This window comes from Colletotrichum abscissum, assembly GCF_030869225.1.
Source record: "Colletotrichum abscissum strain IMI 504890 chromosome Unknown Scaffold_9.1, whole genome shotgun sequence".
In the NCBI taxonomy this organism is placed as follows: Eukaryota; Fungi; Ascomycota; class Sordariomycetes; order Glomerellales; family Glomerellaceae; genus Colletotrichum; species Colletotrichum abscissum.
Window position 1 is genome coordinate 947,687 of NW_026850536.1, and position 17,289 is coordinate 964,975.

General features: G+C 52.7%; 8 protein-coding genes across 8 annotated transcripts; 6 read left to right on the forward strand and 2 right to left on the reverse strand.

The window, feature by feature from the left end:
- Positions 1-747: 747 nt before the first annotated feature.
- Positions 748-3,036, forward strand: CABS01_04803 (DEAD/DEAH box helicase; the record flags this gene model as incomplete). Its single annotated transcript, XM_060538173.1, has 1 exon — positions 748-3,036. The coding sequence occupies one exon, from the start codon at positions 748-750 to the stop codon at positions 3,034-3,036; it is 2,289 nt and encodes a 762-aa protein (XP_060389835.1).
- A 447-nt stretch (positions 3,037-3,483) lies between these two features.
- On the forward strand, positions 3,484-4,731 carry CABS01_04804 (uncharacterized protein; the record flags this gene model as incomplete). The annotated part of the gene is made up of 3 exons (XM_060538174.1): positions 3,484-3,670; positions 3,725-3,770; positions 3,825-4,731. 3 exons carry the CDS (start codon positions 3,484-3,486, stop codon positions 4,729-4,731), a joined length of 1,140 nt encoding a protein of 379 aa, XP_060389836.1.
- Positions 4,732-5,320: 589 nt separating this feature from the next.
- Positions 5,321-7,325, forward strand: CABS01_04805 (ubiquinol-cytochrome-c reductase cytochrome c1; the record flags this gene model as incomplete). The annotated part of the gene is made up of 3 exons (XM_060538175.1): positions 5,321-5,716; positions 5,777-6,597; positions 6,974-7,325. 3 exons carry the CDS (start codon positions 5,321-5,323, stop codon positions 7,323-7,325), a joined length of 1,569 nt encoding a protein of 522 aa, XP_060389837.1.
- Positions 7,326-7,675: 350 nt separating this feature from the next.
- On the reverse strand, positions 7,676-9,406 carry CABS01_04806 (peptidase family M28; the record flags this gene model as incomplete). The annotated part of the gene is made up of 5 exons (XM_060538176.1): positions 7,676-7,825; positions 7,863-8,368; positions 8,436-8,487; positions 8,541-9,210; positions 9,273-9,406. 5 exons carry the CDS (start codon positions 9,404-9,406, stop codon positions 7,676-7,678), a joined length of 1,512 nt encoding a protein of 503 aa, XP_060389838.1.
- Positions 9,407-11,167: 1,761 nt separating this feature from the next.
- Positions 11,168-12,231, forward strand: CABS01_04807 (cutinase; the record flags this gene model as incomplete). Its single annotated transcript, XM_060538177.1, has 2 exons — positions 11,168-11,633; positions 11,696-12,231. The coding sequence occupies 2 exons, from the start codon at positions 11,168-11,170 to the stop codon at positions 12,229-12,231; spliced, it is 1,002 nt and encodes a 333-aa protein (XP_060389839.1).
- Positions 12,232-13,116: 885 nt separating this feature from the next.
- Positions 13,117-13,680, forward strand: CABS01_04808 (acetyltransferase; the record flags this gene model as incomplete). Its single annotated transcript, XM_060538178.1, has 1 exon — positions 13,117-13,680. One exon carries the CDS (start codon positions 13,117-13,119, stop codon positions 13,678-13,680), a length of 564 nt encoding a protein of 187 aa, XP_060389840.1.
- A 721-nt stretch (positions 13,681-14,401) lies between these two features.
- On the reverse strand, positions 14,402-15,624 carry CABS01_04809 (tat pathway signal sequence; the record flags this gene model as incomplete). Its single annotated transcript, XM_060538179.1, has 2 exons — positions 14,402-14,989; positions 15,055-15,624. 2 exons carry the CDS (start codon positions 15,622-15,624, stop codon positions 14,402-14,404), a joined length of 1,158 nt encoding a protein of 385 aa, XP_060389841.1.
- Positions 15,625-16,564: 940 nt separating this feature from the next.
- Positions 16,565-16,941, forward strand: CABS01_04810 (uncharacterized protein; the record flags this gene model as incomplete). The annotated part of the gene is made up of 2 exons (XM_060538180.1): positions 16,565-16,654; positions 16,735-16,941. 2 exons carry the CDS (start codon positions 16,565-16,567, stop codon positions 16,939-16,941), a joined length of 297 nt encoding a protein of 98 aa, XP_060389842.1.
- Positions 16,942-17,289: the final 348 nt, after the last annotated feature.

A 17,289-nucleotide genomic window follows, 5' to 3' on the forward strand; every position in this document is an offset into this window, starting at 1 on the left:
AGGAATATACGGACACGGAAGATAGACTGAGAGTCTGAGAACCATGAAGTTGGAGAAACATGGGATCGGAAAGCATTGACGAAGAGAACGCCTAATCCAGCGCGTGACCAAGGGAATAACCTGGGGGATATGCCCAATACAAGAGTTCTACCAGCAACGCTGGAGAGGACCCGTGTGCCAATGGCAAATTCTTCACACTGCCCTCTTGTAGATTTGTCTCTGCCTAATTGAGATACTGGATGAAGATGCCGAGTTGAGCGCCGATCGCGATGCCCATGAGCAAAATCTCTCGAAGACATCATCGCACCAAGCCAAGACTATCTCAGCGTAAACCGAGAAGTAAGAACGCTCGACGCAGACGACTGAGATCTGGCAGTATTAGTAGAGAACGATATTTAGCAATTCCTCAATGGGATAAGGAGAGACGAGAGTATGCCCTTCTTAGGAGGTAGAACTAGAGTATAACATGATGCAGGAGATATCTACCTTCGGCTGTCTCATCGTGATGAGAGGTGGGAACAACCAGACCGGTACTACGGAGTACAAGATGATGTCTTCCGTTGAAGGTGGGAAAAAAACGGAGCCTATTTCAACGGTGGCCCGAGCACCCCTGCATGAAGCTAAAATAGGGGTGGGGCTTATCTAAACACCGAAAGCGATAAGACTTTGCTTGCCTGAAAATTTCCACCAAGTCTCGGCAACCCAGCGCCTCAGTTTTGCGACCAACGGCAAAATCTCATCGACAAAATGGCGGACGATGGCATGATTCTCAATTTTGACATGGGCAGCGGCCCTGTCAAGCCCCATGTCAAGATTCAGGGTGGTCGCTGGCGCGACAGGAATAAAGCCAACCGGATTGCGAACAAAGGCACTGAAAAAGAGGCTTCATCAACAGCAAAAGACGATGCCCCGCTACCGCAAAGATACACGCCTGGATCCAAGAAACCCCAGAGGTCAGACCGCCTTGGCGACGACGACGACTCTTTTGAGCGCCCGGCAAAGCGAGCGCGGCCAGAGCATCCTCATGCGACGGCTTACCGGACTGGAAAAATGCCGCCTGGCAGCATCGCGAACAAGCTGAGAGACGGCCAAATCTCATCGAAGCTTTTCTCTTACAACCCCACGCCAAAGACTGTCTTCGATGAACCCGGTGCTGAGAAGGTTGAGGAGAAGGTCGCTGAGCCTTCAAACGCGCCGCTTTCCGATGAAGCTGCCAGCTTCCACGCCCTCGGTATCTCAAGACGACTGGCATTGACGCTCTCCGGCAAGATCCAGCTCAAGGCACCGACAGCTATTCAAGCCAAGGTCCTTCCTCAACTCATCAAGGAAGACAGCGATGCCTTTGTGCAGGCGCAAACAGGTTCCGGAAAGACCTTGGCGTATCTGCTGCCCATCATCCAGCGGATTCTGTCGGTTGAGGGTCAGATCAAGAGAGACTCGGGCTTGTTCGCCATTGTCATGGCGCCTACCCGTGAACTTTGCAGGCAGATCGAGCTCGTGCTCGCAAAGGTGCTCCCGCCGTACCTGGTCAGCACAACAGTCATTGGTGGCGAGAGCAAACACTCTGAGAAGAGCCGCCTGCGGAAAGGTGTGAACATCCTCATCGCAACACCCGGTCGTTTGAGCGATCACCTCGAGCATACTAAAACTCTCGACGTCGGCACTGTGAGGTGGCTGGTCCTTGACGAAGGCGATCGTTTGATGGAGATGGGTTTCGAGGCGGAACTGCGCACCATCGTCAGCAGGATCCGAGAGAACCCCCTGGCAGACAAGACAGCGAACGGCGTGTCCCTCGCCAACCTCCCGCAGCGTCGCGTGACCGTTCTTTGCTCAGCCACCATGAAGATGAACGTTCAGAAGCTTGGCGAGATCAGTCTGGAGGATGCGGTCCACATTACCACATCAGGAGAAGATCATGTCGAGGGAGAAGAGATCAAGTTCGAGGCTCCGGCGCAACTGAAGCAGAACTACTTGATTGTGCCAGCCAAGTTGCGGCTGGTGACGCTCATAGCACTTCTGAAGTCCACATTTTCAAGGAAGGGGTCGGTGATGAAAGCCATCGTCTTCTTTTCCTGCGCCGACTCAGTCGACTATCACTTTGATCTCCTCCGTCAACCGCCGAAGAAGGAAGAGAGCTCAACTGATAACGCAACGTCTGCAACCGCAAATACCGTCGCGTCTTCGGCGTACATCACATCGGCGGCGAACACAAATATTGTCCTCCACAAACTGCACGGCTCCCTCCCTCAACCAGTCCGTACGGCTACGCTGGCGTCTTACAGCAAATGCACAGACCCGACAGTCCTACTCACTACCGATATTGCCTCCCGTGGTCTCGATGTGCCCTCCGTCGAGCTCGTAGTCGAATACGACCCCGCCTTCAGCGCAGACGACCACGTCCATCGTATCGGTCGTACAGCGCGTGCCGGTAAGCCCGGTAAGGCGGTCCTCTTCCTCATGCCTGGCTGTGAAGAAGGCTACATCGACCTCCTCAAATCCAAGAACGCTTCACCTCCCAAGCCTGAACTCTACGACACTATCTTGCACAAGGGCTTCACGACAGGCATGGAGTTCCCCGTTGAGACGGATACCAAGCCCCAGCCCGCGACCGACAGGGGCTTCAGCAACCGCGCCGAGAACTTGCAGCTTCACCTTGAGCAGAGGCTTCTCCTCGAATCGGCAACGAAACTCCTGGACGAGGCTCGTAAGGCCTTCCGGTCGCACGTCAGGGCGTACGCGACCCACATCAAGGACGAGCGCGTCTACTTTGACATCAACGAGTTGCACCTGGGTCACTTGGCAAAGGCGTATGGCCTGCGTGAGGCGCCATCAGGCATCGGACGTGGCGGCCACGACAGCAAGAAGGCGGTTATGAAGCAGAAGAACGCCGGCAAGAGAAGAGGAGACAGCAGGCCCTCGGGTGGCAACGCGATGGAGGATATCGATACTGGTGCTGAGCCAAGCGAGATGGAGAGGAAGATGAAGATGAAGATGAGGGCTGTGATGAATGCGGCCAGTGAATTCAACCTGGGTTGAAGGATATAAGTTTGTGATGCGTGTATTTTGTTTGGGCTGGGTTACGGATGATAGATAAAATGGGGCATTCTCATAGCGTTCAAAATACTCATATCCCGGATCGGGTACTTTTCTTTTCTATCAAGATATCTTTTCTGCGATGCATTTCATTCGGATGATGAGTTTCTATTGATGCTTTGACAGTTATGCAGAATGCGGGGCATGCATTAGGAGATAGTTATGCAGTCTTTGCATAATTTGCGGTGCATCCGCCCAGTCTCACCTGGAAGGCGCGACGAGCTTCATCAACCACAGCGAGCTGATTGGACTGCTCATTACAGGCAGTCGTGAACGAACATCTCATTCAATTTCAACTAACTTTAATAACATCGGCTTGAAACCTCACGATAATGAGAGTTTCTCGTCTACAGCCCCATCCCCTCGGACCTTTCACACACTATCTAAGCCATGACGCGACGACTCCCCTGGGACCGTAATGCACTGGAACGGACGGCAACCCAGAAGAAACAGACTGCAACGACACCTCGCAGAACCGCGACACCGAATCGGGCTGTGTCTCGAGCAACAACAGCTGCTACATCGCCACTGGATCACTCGAATCATAAACCAGCCCGCTCAAATGGTTTCCTTGAAGGTATGAGTCGCGCCTGGTCACATTATTTCTCTCGCTGACTTGGAACTCTCATAGGCAGAAGCCCTTCGACTTCACCACCGCCAGAACCTCTCACAGAAACGTACTTATCCCAATTCCCACACTGAGACGTACGCAGCGCTCAAAAAATGCATAGGTTCATGATAGACGGTCTCGAAAGCGACGACAAGTATCGCATGGTCGAGGACGAGCTCGTCACAATCGCAGGCCACTTCACAGCACACCTCCACGCAGCAGAATACCAGCGCCTCAAAGCCCAAACACGCACCCAAAACGCAGAAACCATCAAGACCATTTCCCGCCCCGTAGTCGGGTCCCTCACCGAGCTCGCGCGCAAACGTCAGGAGGAGCTGCTCCGTAAGAAGAAGCAGCGCGAGGCGCTGCGCCGCGCAAAGAGGGACGCCGGCCGCGACGACGAGGACACTGGGGATGAGACGAGCGTGCCGTGGCGGGGTACGTCGCTGCAGGGGCTCATGCATAGTCCCAAGAAGAAGGAGGTGCCGCTGATGGCGCTGACGAGGACGGATTCGGGGGTGAGGACATCGGCTTCGGGGCTGTTTGGGGGCGTGGTGAGGTCTTCTCAGAGTAAAATGCCGGCGGCGCCGGCGAAGAGGAGCACACCAGTGGATGAGACGACGACGGAAGATGAGAGTGATGACCTTGGAGGACCCGTCAAAGCTCCGGTCAGGAGGGAGACTGAACACAGCCGACCTTCAAGATCGGCTTACCCAGCAAAAACCACGGCAAAGGTCCAAGGCCGACCCAGCAATCAGCAACGAACAACTCATACAAGCACCGCGCGGCTACCCGACGCGAAAGCGTCTTCAAATGAAGGAACAGCGGCTCCGAACCCGATCTCATCCGCTAGAGTGGCTACGAACACACCACCTACGAATGATGAAGACGATGACGATGACGACGATGATGTCTTTACTAGATTCAAGAACCGGAGAGCCAACTCGAGGCCTCAACGGCGAGCTCCCGTCAAGAAGGAAAAGCCAGACTCAAAGGAAACCGGAGACATCATTCCCTCGTTCATATGAACATCTTGTGCAAGGGAACTCAGTCAGCTACTCTGAACAATGAGTCTTTGTATAATCTTTGAGAACCGTCTCTCCAAACTCATGGGCTTGGAACCGCAGTGAGCACATGCTTTTGAGCCTTCTTCTCGACCTTCCACGGTGATCTACCATGCTCGACCGGAGTCCTAGTCTCGGCACAGTTGGAATAACCAAGTGGAAGAGTATGTATACGAATCCCGTGAGTTCTTCATTCACTTTTCCTGAGAAGATGTCGGAATTTGCTTTGTATCTGAGCCTGTAGGATCGAGAGGTTACCGTGGGATCATTATGGTGCTCTCCATCAAGGTGGCTCTCTCTCTTAAACTTGCGACTGACATTGGATCTAGTGTTTCCCGCCTACCCTACCAACCCTATCAACCGTGTAGCACCTTTCTCCGACGCACCTATTGACAGATACATGCCTGTTGAAAGACGATGCGACCCTGGGACCCTTTCATTCTCCTAGACCATCCACATCCACTTCATCAACAAACTTCTGGCCCTCCAAAACCAGACCTCGCACCCCCAGCATCCTTCTGAGATACGACAGGAAACGTCCCAACCCCCGAGTATGGCTTCGACGATGGAAGAGGAGATTTACCTCGCCATGCAACATGTCTTCTTCAAAGAGCACGCCGAGATCCGTCGCTCCAAGGCCATCCAACGCAGAATCCATTCCTGCTTGAGCCCACCGATCAACGCTCTGGACTTGAAATATACCCGCCCAGTCGTCGTCAGTACGTGCCAGGAGCTCCTTGAAAAGGGGGTCTTCAAAAGCAGATGGAAAGCAGAGCAGCGGTTTCCTCAATTATTTCAACAACCCCCACCTTCACCACAAGTAGCTACACCAGCGAATGCGCCAGAGACGCCGAAAGCTACAAGGCAAGAGAAAGATTGGAAGGAGGAGATCGTGGCGCTCATTTCTGAGAGAAAGGCGGAAAGGACATCTCGGCTGCAAGCCGCTATTGTAGGTCCAGGACGAGATGCTGAAGAAAATACAGCAATTCCGGAATCTTACATTAGTCAGGCTACAGCGGACGTGGGCGACGCGGCAAGCACCACGACAAGCAGCGACACCGTCATCTCCGAGTCAACGGCAACAGCAACAGCGCGACAGCCACATATAAAGACCGCAGATTTCCCCGTGCTTTGCACCGCCTTCCTATCATACGAAGCCCAACATGCCCTCCTCACAAGGATCCAAAGCCTTCTAGAGAAGGCCTGCTTCGACTACGCGAAGCAGGCGCACCCCAAGATCCTGGAAGCAGGACAATGGGAGTCGCCCGAGCGCGTCGAACTTCAGAAATGGATGTGGATCTTCAAAAACGAGGTATTTGATACATTCCAGGCTGAAACGGTGCCCCTGCCGCATATCGACTGGCACGCCTTCTTCGAATCGATCAAGCAGATTCGGCATAAAGCCGTCCATCGCGAGGTTCTTTGCGTCGCGGATGTGAAGGCGTACCTCGCTGACGCGGAGAGCCTTGCGAAGCTGCTGCGGCAGGACGAGTGTCTCGCTAAGCTGGGGTTCTTGAGGGAGGAGACGGAGATGGTGCTGGCGGTTTCGGAGCGAAAGAAGGACGGGCTGGCGGTCAAGTATCAGGCCAAGTTTGATGAGATTGGGGTGCGGAGGAAGGAGCTGGATGAGCTCGAGAAGCGGACGAGGGAGGAGATGGTGCGGGAGCATAGGAGGATGCAGAGTGATCTCGGGTTTGGGTTGAAGCTTGCGGTTGCGGAGATGAAGGAGACGGAGGTCCCGGGGAAGGGAGGTGAAGTCGGAGGGGATAAGGCAGAAAGCACGAGCTTCTGGGGGCTTGCCGATGGCCTCTGGAAATTAGCTTCTGGCCGGTGACCTAGGTTCCTTGCGTCTGCCACGGCGAAGCGAGTTCAAATACATGGGCTTATTAGGTTCTTTAGATGGTATATAATCATAGACGCAGGGAGCAGGTGACGGCACTTCCTACCTTGCAACGCAGCCATTTGATAATGATACCGCCTGGTTTCGATATATCATAGCTCATGTTGTGACCGAAACACTATGTCGAGAGGTATCAAGTGTCAGGTACAAGAGAGAGCATTGATTTGTCTGAGGCCGACTCCCGCCATATGGGGCTTATTCACTGTTGTATTGCATCCCAACGACGAGCAATGATGCCCCTATTTACCGAATACGTAGATATTCATTATTTAAGACACCGCAGTCCCAGACTGATCGAGTCGGAAGCCATGCTGGAATCAAGTCTGCCCATGGGAGCCTCTCTGCCAGCCCTGGCGACCTCAATGCGAAGAAGTTTAGCAAAACAATGACGACCACCTTCATGGACTTCCCGGATGCCTACGAACTCATGAAAGAAGCTCTAGACACAACTTTCCCCAAAGTTACCATCAGTGGTTCTGAGATCGCCCTTTGCCTGATTGATAAGGCTACGAATGAGACCCGTGGTTCCACCACCAGAAAGCACACCGTCATCGAGATCTCGGACGACGAGGAGCCTATCGAGACCCCGACCAAGAAGGTTCGCCGGACTCAACTTAAGGATGAGATCGCCGCTCGCACCGCTTATTACATTGGATAATGCTGTTACACTGATCCTTCGAATATGTGTGCGCCAGTCTTTCTTATAAGGCTGATCGAGCACCCAACCTCAGCGGGCGCCTAAGAAGTCGAAGAGTCGGTGAAATCCAGTGTTAGCCTCCCCAGAACCCATCATATCTTTCTTTATTGGCCTCACGAATATATGCACATGGGCTTGTAAGCTACCTGGCCGAATATCGATCGTCACGGATGAGACAGCGTGTATGAGCACGTCGTCAACAATGAGAAAAGAGAGAATGGACATCCAAATGGGAAACCACCGGCTACCGGCTGACTCTATTCATTAAGGGCGTTGGAATTGCTACGGCTTACTATCTTTACCGTACCAGATTAGCAATGGTGATGCTCGTCCACGGATTCCTCCACGGTCGCAATGAACCGTTCAGCCACAACAGCGCGGGCGGGAAGCGCGCGAGTGGTCAGCTTCTTGATCAGGTTGGTTCCGTCGAGGGCCAAGGCGGACAGAACATGGGAGGTGGTCTATCCATGAGAGTCAGTAATTAAGCAATTGAAATACTCTCGCATTGAACCTCAGACGACTTGCCTTTGCGTTGACTGTAAGCTGGTCCAGGTCCGGGTTGTTGATGTTGTCGCACGGCTGGTGATAGCAGGGATCCTGCGCAGACCCCGTTCCAGTGTGAAGGCCACCAATAGGCTTGCCCAAGACCTGCCAGAAGGAAGCGTAGTCACTGCCGTTGGTGAACCTCGCGGCAGTCACATTGATACCCTTGGCGACAAAGTCGGCGGTGAAGAGCTCCTGGATGACGTCGGAGCCGGGCGGGGCCGGGACGCCGTAAGACGCGCCGTCGCCGTCGAAGACGCCGTAGTATCCCTTGGCGACCATGTCAAAGTTGAGGTAGGCCAGGATGTTATCGCGCTCTTGCGTGGCGAGGTTGTTGACGTAGTAGCGGGATCCGATGAGGCCCTTTTCTTCGGCGCCCCACCACGCGAAGCGGATTTTGTTGTTGGTGGTGTATTTCGTGAGGGCCAGGAAGAGCTCAAGGAGGAGCGAGGTTCCGGAACCTGATATTTGTAAATATTTGAAAGTTTGTGAGCGTCAGTGAGTTTCGTGGGAAACAAGGTCTCTTACCGTTGTCGTTGATACCTGGACCCCATGCAACGCTGTCCAGATGGGCGCCGAGCTAGAAACTCGTCAGACGTCTGAACGACACTATCCAGTGCGGGCTTGACTTACGACAATCACGTTGTTCTCATCACCGCCTTCCGTTTCAGCAAATACGTTTTGCGTCACACGGCTGTCGACAACCTCAGCCTCCCAAAAGAAAGCGTTCAGCACCTCCCCAGCCGCCAACCGAGCCTGGAGCGGATTGCCAATGTGCTGGTTGACGAAGCCCGTAGGGATATACGTCCCATCATCAGCCGGACCAAGGTTCCCAGCCGTCAGATTCAGCGCGATGTCATTGACAACAATCACGGCACTCGCACCCGCCGCAGCAGCAGGTTTCATCACACCAGCGTGGAACCCATCCCGGTACCCAGGACACACCGACTCCGTCACAATCACAATCTTGCCGCTGACGTCGAGGTCGGCGTACGAAGCGGCCTCGCAGGCGGCGGTGCCCTCCGGGCCCGCGACGAGCTGCGCGGTTATGCCCTCGGCGGGTGTGTCGGGGGACCCGTAGAGGCCGTAGATGGTCGACTTCTCGCCGTTGATGGTGAGGTTGGCGCGGAGCTCGGTGTTGTAGGTGGCGGAGAAGTCCTGTTTCCAGACCTTGGCGCCGGCGGCGCTGGAGATGCGGTTGAAGATGTAGTCGACGGATGCGGCGTAGCCTGGGAGGCCGAAGGCGCGGTTACCGCCGTTTGCTGTTGCGATGTCGCTCAGTTGGACCAGGTTGGCTTGGAGGCTGTGATCATGTCAGGAACGAGTTTTGTGTGAAAGAGGGGAACATTGAGCATAGAGGCATACTTCTCCTTAGTGATCTGCTCTTGAAAGCTCGCGGAGTCGACAAGGGGCTTTGTAGTCTGCCTCTCCTGGACTGCGGCGCTGACGCCAAGAGTCGCCCAGGATGTGAGTACGGTTGTCGTAGCCAAGAACTTCATCGTGGCGGCTGGCGGGTTGTTCCTCCTGTCTTATCAAGATGGCGACAAAGTCCGAGAAGCAAGACACCACAACTCAGACTAAAGTCGCGGGACGAACCGCACCTTAAGTCATCGTCGTGGCGCCGCCACCGTCTCGCTCTCGTGTTGTGCGATGCTGCTTGAATGGCATGATGGCGCACCTCTGCGGGTACCCCTGAAGCGGTCGAGATGGAGGATGAGGAAGGTCGCAATGGGGAACCGGGCACTCTAAACCCAATCTTTATCGCATCCCGAGGAATTCATCCACAACTCTTCAATGCCAAGATGTTGTTTGCGACCATGTAATCAGCGAATCTCGTAAATGCAATGTGGGCATTGGGATTCATTCAAAGCACACGTTGGACGATATATGAATTGATGCAGTCGTATTATCGTTCTCAATGATGCGATTCTAGCTTCCCTTTGCCAAGCTATCGGTCTGTGCCATTCTGCCTTGCAACGGGATCGACATTGTAACGTCCCGGCAATGCAAGGCAATGCAACGCTTGATTTCACGTCTGGGTAATGGGCAGTTGGGCACAGCAATTGGGCTGGCGCGAATATGACTCGAAGATCTCAGAGCGACTCGAAGAGTGCATCGTGAAGTGAATAGAGGTATAAATTATCATAGCAGCACTTAGAACCTCAAAGTCAGAGTCTGTTGCAAGGATCAAAGTCGACTGTCTCCGAAAAGAGGTGTCTTTCGTGACTGGAGAAACTCGTTTGCAGCATTCTCATCCCACTCGGCATCCCTTTACGGCGAGACAATGCCCTGAGGCTTGACGATTGTGGCAGTCGCAGCTGAATTTCAAATCAACTCAGCTGCCCAGGGCCTTGGATTGCAACCCATCTGAGCTCAAATGTCAACGTGGCATTGATTGAGATGAACATGAGCGACTCAACATTGACCCAAAGTTGAACAAAAAGGAAACTTCTGCTCACCGAATAGCGGCGGTTCCACGAGCTTAAGTGCCGCGTCGGGATTCCCGTTGCCCTGAATGCGGGCTCCGAGCTTCGTTGATCCATGTTCACCGCGAGACAAACCAGCCACACTCAATCCGACACTTCCGCCAGTCTATTTTGGTCACCGTCAACTCAAGAGCCTCCAACACACAACACAGCGCACTGCGCCAATGTCAATGGTCATCTAGTGCCAGCTCTTGGTCGTGGTTGTTCCTTGTAAGCCATCACCTAAGAAGAACCACTTCAGCGAGTCATTCCATGAACCACTATCTTTGATTCTGAAAGGTTCAACGGTTCGATTTCAGGATTGTTTTCGTCTTTGTCGCTTCGTCGCGGCCGGAGCCCGACAATACCCACTTGCCGGGCGATCAGGAGGACTTCTCAGCTGCTCGTCTCGTCTTTCAGAACCTGCAAGGCCTTGTTTGACAGCGCTAAGTTCCAACATAGAGGAGAACATGACGTTGCTATGGCAGATAGACCGGGGCTGCGACAGTTGGGATCCCTGGACCTTGGTGGATCAGGGCTTATCGTTGACTCGTATTTGCCCGTAACGGACGGCCTCCGGAATGCCACCCACCGGCTCGCCGGCTCTGGGGCATCTCATCAATCTCCAGCCTTAACCGCAAGGGGTGGGAGTCCATTGCGACAGACGGACTTGTTAAAAACAGCTTGGTAGCCGATGTCGCGTGCGTTCAATTCGCCTATTGACATTTGCTTCTCCTCGCTCTTCTCTCACCAAAAACGAAACGGCCCGCTGCAGGCCCATAGATCAAGCTCACGATGGTCTCATCCCTCTCCGCGGCTCTCGCCCTCCTCTCCGCTACGCTGCCATTGACCTCGGGTACCGCGATCGTCACCCCGCGCCAGGCCACAGGCGACGCAAATTGCCAGAGCGTGCACATATTCCTCGCGCGCGGGAACAACGAGCCCTACCCCGGACGCCAGGGCAAGCTCGTCACCGCCATCTGCGACGGGCTCGACAGCTGCGACTACGAGGACATTCAGTTCTACAACCCACTCGAGGCGCCTTACTGCCAGTCCATCGAAGAAGGCGCCGCCAATGGCACCGCGCAGATCACGGCGTACAACAAGCGCTGCCCGGACGCGAAGCTCGTTGTGAGCGGATATTCCCAGGGCGGCCATGTTGTTGGTGACGTTTTGGGTGGTGGAGGTGGCACGTTCTTCCAGGGTTGTCAGCAGAAGGCGAATGCTGGGTTAGATGCCACAAAGGCGCCCGGCAATAAACGTAAGTTTGCACGTGTCGCAACTTATGAGGACGGGGAGTTGCTAATACCGGACCTTTCACAGTCGCTGCTGTGCTCATCTTTGGCGATACAAGACATACGGCCAGCCAACCGTACAACTATCTCTCGGGAGCTCCGGACAACGGACTCTTCCCACGGCCGGAGAACCAGCTTGCGGGCATGCGGGCCTTTTCCAGCGTGATGCGCTCGTACTGTGTTGAATCCGATCCGATCTGCGCCGGCGGAGACACCGCGGCCAACCACCTCAATTACTTTGATGTCTACTCCAGCGACGCGGGTAAATGGGTGCAGGAGATGGTTGGCAAGACAGACACGACGACGTCCTCATCGTCCTCGAAGACCAGTGCGACGTCGATCTCGTCAGGACCAGCGAGCTCGAGCTCACCGGCGAGCGCGACGCCTACTGCAGCATCATCGGCTGCAGGAGGATCAACCACGGCAGCCCCGACATCTGCTGATGCTGCATCTGCGTCCTCTCCTACTCCGACATCCCAGAACGCGGCTGGAGCTCTTACATGGAATGTGGCATCGCTCGGCGTCACTGTCCTTGCCTTGCTGGTGGTCGCCGGCCCTGTTTAATCACCGCGACGATTGGTGCATTGTCTTTTCAAGCGAGTCATTTTCAGGAAGAGGAAGCATTTACGCGAGTACATGAATACATGATCCAGGCATACGCAAATTAGATTCAACATACCTCCAGTACATAATACCTCAAACAGTTGGGTTGAGACATAATGTAAATATATAGAAGGCATACATACTAATGTTGCTATTGAAAGCTGAGAGTTTCGATTGCTTGGTGACCATATTCTTTTTTTGGCGATACAACTTTGAATACAAGTTTGACGCGTCTAGGCTTTGATTGAAGCAGTGAACTCAACAATGCCACCTATGAACAACCGTCAGCCAGATTCTGATCTGTATGCTCAATTACAAGCGAGACCAGTAGCTGCAATAGCATCACATCGACTGATCGATAGAGTCACACCAACCTATCGCATTTCAGGCGTTGCATCCACTTCAAATCCCGCAAATTACAAGCAAGCGAGCAACTTATTTCCTCGAACTGAACATGAGGTTATTCTTGGATGGAACGGTTTGAGTTTCGTGAAAATAAAATAAACAGCAGGCCGGTATCTCTCATTATGCAGTTGCCTGTGTTTGGCGTCCATCTGCGGGGGTTTCTTGCAACTTCAGGCAGAAGCACTGCGCCCTTGCTATTGGGCTGACAGATGGGCGCCCTTCCCGTTACACGAATTGCCCGCCCAATATCTTCGACTTGTCACGACAAACGCCCTTCAAACCACATCACAAATGCGGTATTTTTTGTAGGAGGCCCTTTCTCCTGCTTTTCGATAAAAACTCCAATTGTTCCATCTGGCAATACTCACTCGTCTTCATCATCAAGATTTCGACATCGAACCACTTCTAGCTTTGCATTCACAACCCCGCATACATTCAGACATGGCCGAGATCAACGACCTCATCTCCGTAACTTTCCGTGTTGCAACCAAGGACGACGCTCCTCAAGTCGCACAGCTCGTAGAGGCCGCATTCCGCGCCGAAGACAGCCGAGCAGATTGGACGGCCGACATGGAACTCGGCAGATCGTTCCGCTACTCAGCTGATGAGGCTCTCGCCACCATCATCAACCCGGATGCAGTAGTCCTCATGGGCTTTGACTTCCACGGCGTCCTCGCGACCTCGGTCCAAGTTGTTTTCAAGCGTGAAGCCCAAATGGCCCGAATTGCCATGCTTTCCGTGAATCCCCAGCTGCAGCGCAGCGGTGTCGGGCGTCAAACTCTTGACTCTGCCCAGGCCTACGCTTGGAAGCATTACGACATCAAGAAGCTTGGGTTGAATGCCCTTTCATCTCGCGAAAAGTTGCTCGCGTGGTATGAGCGCTGTGGATATCGAAGGACAGGAGAAACTTCGCCGTTCCCTGTTGATCGGTTCCCTCGCCTAGATCTTCCGAAAGATTTGTGCTTCATTGAGCTAGAGAAGGATGCCACGCCTGTTGTGGTTTGACCAAGGCTTTCCCAAGGAAGTTACAGAAATGAACTCAAGGTAATATTGTTTTGGGATACCTGCAGTCGAAGGACCTCTATCGTAGAGACTCCTCAGGATCTAGACGTACCAGCAACGACGGACTTGAGAATGTTAGGTCAGCACAGCTTTGAGGTGTTTCTAAGATCTCGCTAACGTCTTAAAGATCTTTCTTTATCAATCCTCAAGATGCGTTTCGAGTACAAAAAAACGCCGTTACATCCTCAACTTTTAGTCTTACGACTATCGCACCCAGCCCTACTACTCTTACCGGATGCTTCTTTTGTTACTTTCTCTGATGAAAACATCTTTGGAAGCCTACATAGGAAAATCTCAATAAGGCTGCTTATGATGGTAAGGGCTTGCTTATATGTTGATCGGCACGAGCAGTCAGGTGGTCAAAGAGCTTCTTTTGATGCAAAAGGGGCGCGGGGTTTCTCTTCCATGTCAGTCATTTCTGTGGACCAAAACATTTCCTTCTATTACATTGAGATTCAACTCGCTTAGAGAGTAGTATCTTCAGACGTAGCCACTTACGATCGCAACCTGAAATACTTACCTAGACAACGGAGTCCAACGTGCTGCATGCTTGAATTGGTGAGGTGAATAACGTCAATTTGAGGGGAGAACATGTTATTCTGTTAAGTAGAGCTTCTAAAAGCACAGAGTGGCGAGTCCCTCTCCCAACACTACCTGCACTCGTTTAAGAGCACTTCAAATTCTTGACTCGCAGCTGGCCAACACCAGGGCCGACGCTCTCAATGTTGCACAACGCTTCTTTCTTACCCTCCAAGACAAAGTCCAATGTCCTCCGTAAGAGTTCAATCTCAATCTTGGCCAACACATCGTCGTCTATGGTGCCCAAAACCTGCTTGATGAGATCGGAATACTCTATGGGCAGAGCCTTGACGGCCGGAAGTTGCGGAGCGTCAAAGAAAGACATGTGGGTTGTCCCGTTGACGACCAACATCAAGGACGGGCCGCGCAGATTAGCCCAAGTCTCGTTCCAGCCGGAAATGTAGTCAAACGTCGTCGGTGTGCCGACCAGCACCAGGGGCTTATCGATTCCCTCGGCCAGGACTGGTCCGAGCATCTGACCGTCGAAGTTGAGGCCGCCGAGGATGCGGTCATCGACATAGAGGGATGAGGCTACCGTAGCGCCTCCGAAGGAATGACCGGCGATGAAGATCTTCTCTGGGTTGATGGAAGCCTGAGTCCCAGCGAGGAGCGGTGTAGCTACCGAAGGGTCCAGAAGCTGGTCGATTATGAAAGAGACATCTTTCTGACGACTCTGTGGGATAGCGATGTTTAGCATCTTCGATTCGACATGGCTAGGCTCTGCAAAAGTAGACTCACCTCAAGAAGGCTCTTAACGTAAGCCGTGTCGCTATTCGTCGCGTTCTCCGCAAATCTGATAACTCCATCAGGGAACTCAACGATCGCGGCATCGTACGTATGGTCCAGAGTGACGACGATGTACCCATAACTAGCAAGAGACCGCGCCAGCACACCATGCGCAAGTCTTGAGCTAGCTCGTCCGTGTGAGAAGAGAACGAGAGGGTACTCTTCATTTTTCTCGGCCCCGGCGCAAGAAGTATCGATGTTGCAGAACTCAAGCTCCATCCCGGAAAAGATGGTGTCCGGTAGTCCAAACAGGGTCGCGGCCCCTTGGCCGAGGGCGACTGCTGTGGTAGGCGGCACATAGGGAACGGTTTCGATGGAACATTTCGATTCCTTCTTCAGGGGAACGTGGACGGAGACCATAACTCTGCGCTTCTCAGGTTGGTCTTGAGGGGCGTGAGGGTCCCATCGTGCTGCGTCTTCGAACGCTTTCACCCGCAAGGCAACGAGGTATGGGCCGGGAGGGCCTGGGATGACGACTGCTGAGGCCATTAAAGCGAATGAAGAAAAGATGAAGAACAACATGCCTGTGTTCCCGGTGGAGATTTTACAAGTACATGATGCTCAAATATACTTACGACCGTCTAGATATACGCTGAATCCTGTCCATGCAGTGACTCCCAGGTCATCTGAACCGCAGATGGAATGATGACATCGGCGTTTGGGATAGTGCACATGACCAGTGAAGTCTTTCTTCTATGCTGACTGTATGATGATCTTCATGAGGGGTTGAACCAAAGTCCATCCCACGTATGCAGCTGCCCGGCATGGAGACTTTCTCCGGACAGGCTGTGTCGTGTCCGAAAACCAATCGACCCCGTTCCGTCTATCGCCCACTGTCGCCGGAATCTTCCGCAGGGTGAGTGAGATTAAGGCACAGTCGTTCCTTATTGAGCCTTGGCTTTGTCGCGGACGAATTACGCCCGAGGCTGACATGTACTCTTGTTTCGACGGCACAGCAGCATCGTCTATGAGTCAAGCCGGTAAGTTGAACGAGTAATTAAGGAATCGGAATTAAGCTGATTGGCTAATATCATGTGTCCTTATGTTAACCAAACCTTGCAGTGTACATGAACTTATGTCATCGACTACCTCAAGAAGGCTTCCACTTTTGCTCGAGTATCTATGCTATTTCAATTAATCCCATCTACCTTATCTTGAGTAGGCACACCTATACAGAACATTGGCGCACTGGTCTTCCAATACCTAAGTACCAGCAATATTAATGGATGTGGAAAAAGCGCATTGAGGGCAGTTCTATGCTTCCGATTGGCATTGGAAGTAAGCTAGGACGAACTAATGGGACGAACGATGCATGTTCTAGCTGAATCAGCCAATACCAGATGAACTTCACGACGAGATCGTTGGCTCTGCAAGCGGTATGCTCCCTTTTTGAGACCAGAAACTACGTCAATCATCAGTGAACATATGTGATTAGGCTGGGTTTTGATGATAGCGCACCAAAATGTCATTTAGGCGAGATGCCGATATACGATATGCATTCGAACCAGTTAGATGCATTCGCACTAAGAACCGTGTACCCATATTAAGAACCGTATGTTTTATTGACATTCTCGCAATTATAAAAACTAAGGAAGACCAAGACGTTCACTTGGTGCTAACGAATGGCTAAAGCAAGACTTCGCAGTAGAGGCTAACATTCACTCACGTATTCCACTTACCGCCTCATCCACGTATTCCACCTGCCATCTTGTATTCTTCCTGCCGTCTTGTGTTCTATCTTCCGTCTTGTATTCTGTCTTCCGTCTTGTATTCTGTCTTCCGTTTTGTCCTCTGTCTGTCGGTGTATATTCTACCTACCGCCTTTCTGCGTATTGTTAGTAGTTCCGGGTTCTAAACGTAGCCTCGACCAAGAGGGCGGAGAATTCCGTGGAACTGGGTGAGCAGGACCGGAAAACGCCAACTACTAGATAGCGAACGCTTAATGGAATGGGAAAGGAATAGAAGGAACCGGGCTGTTGGCCAAATCAACCGCAGGCTAGCAAATCCAACCTACATCACATCCACTTATGTTCTTTCTCGTTTGAGCTCTGGCATTGCGCCGATTCTAGTGTAAGTCCATGTGACACCGCAACTGACAAAACTTGAATTTACTCTCTACCTATCAGAGCCATAAGCGTAGTGCGCCTCGTCTCATGAATTTGTTCTCCACTTTGGACCTTTACACCA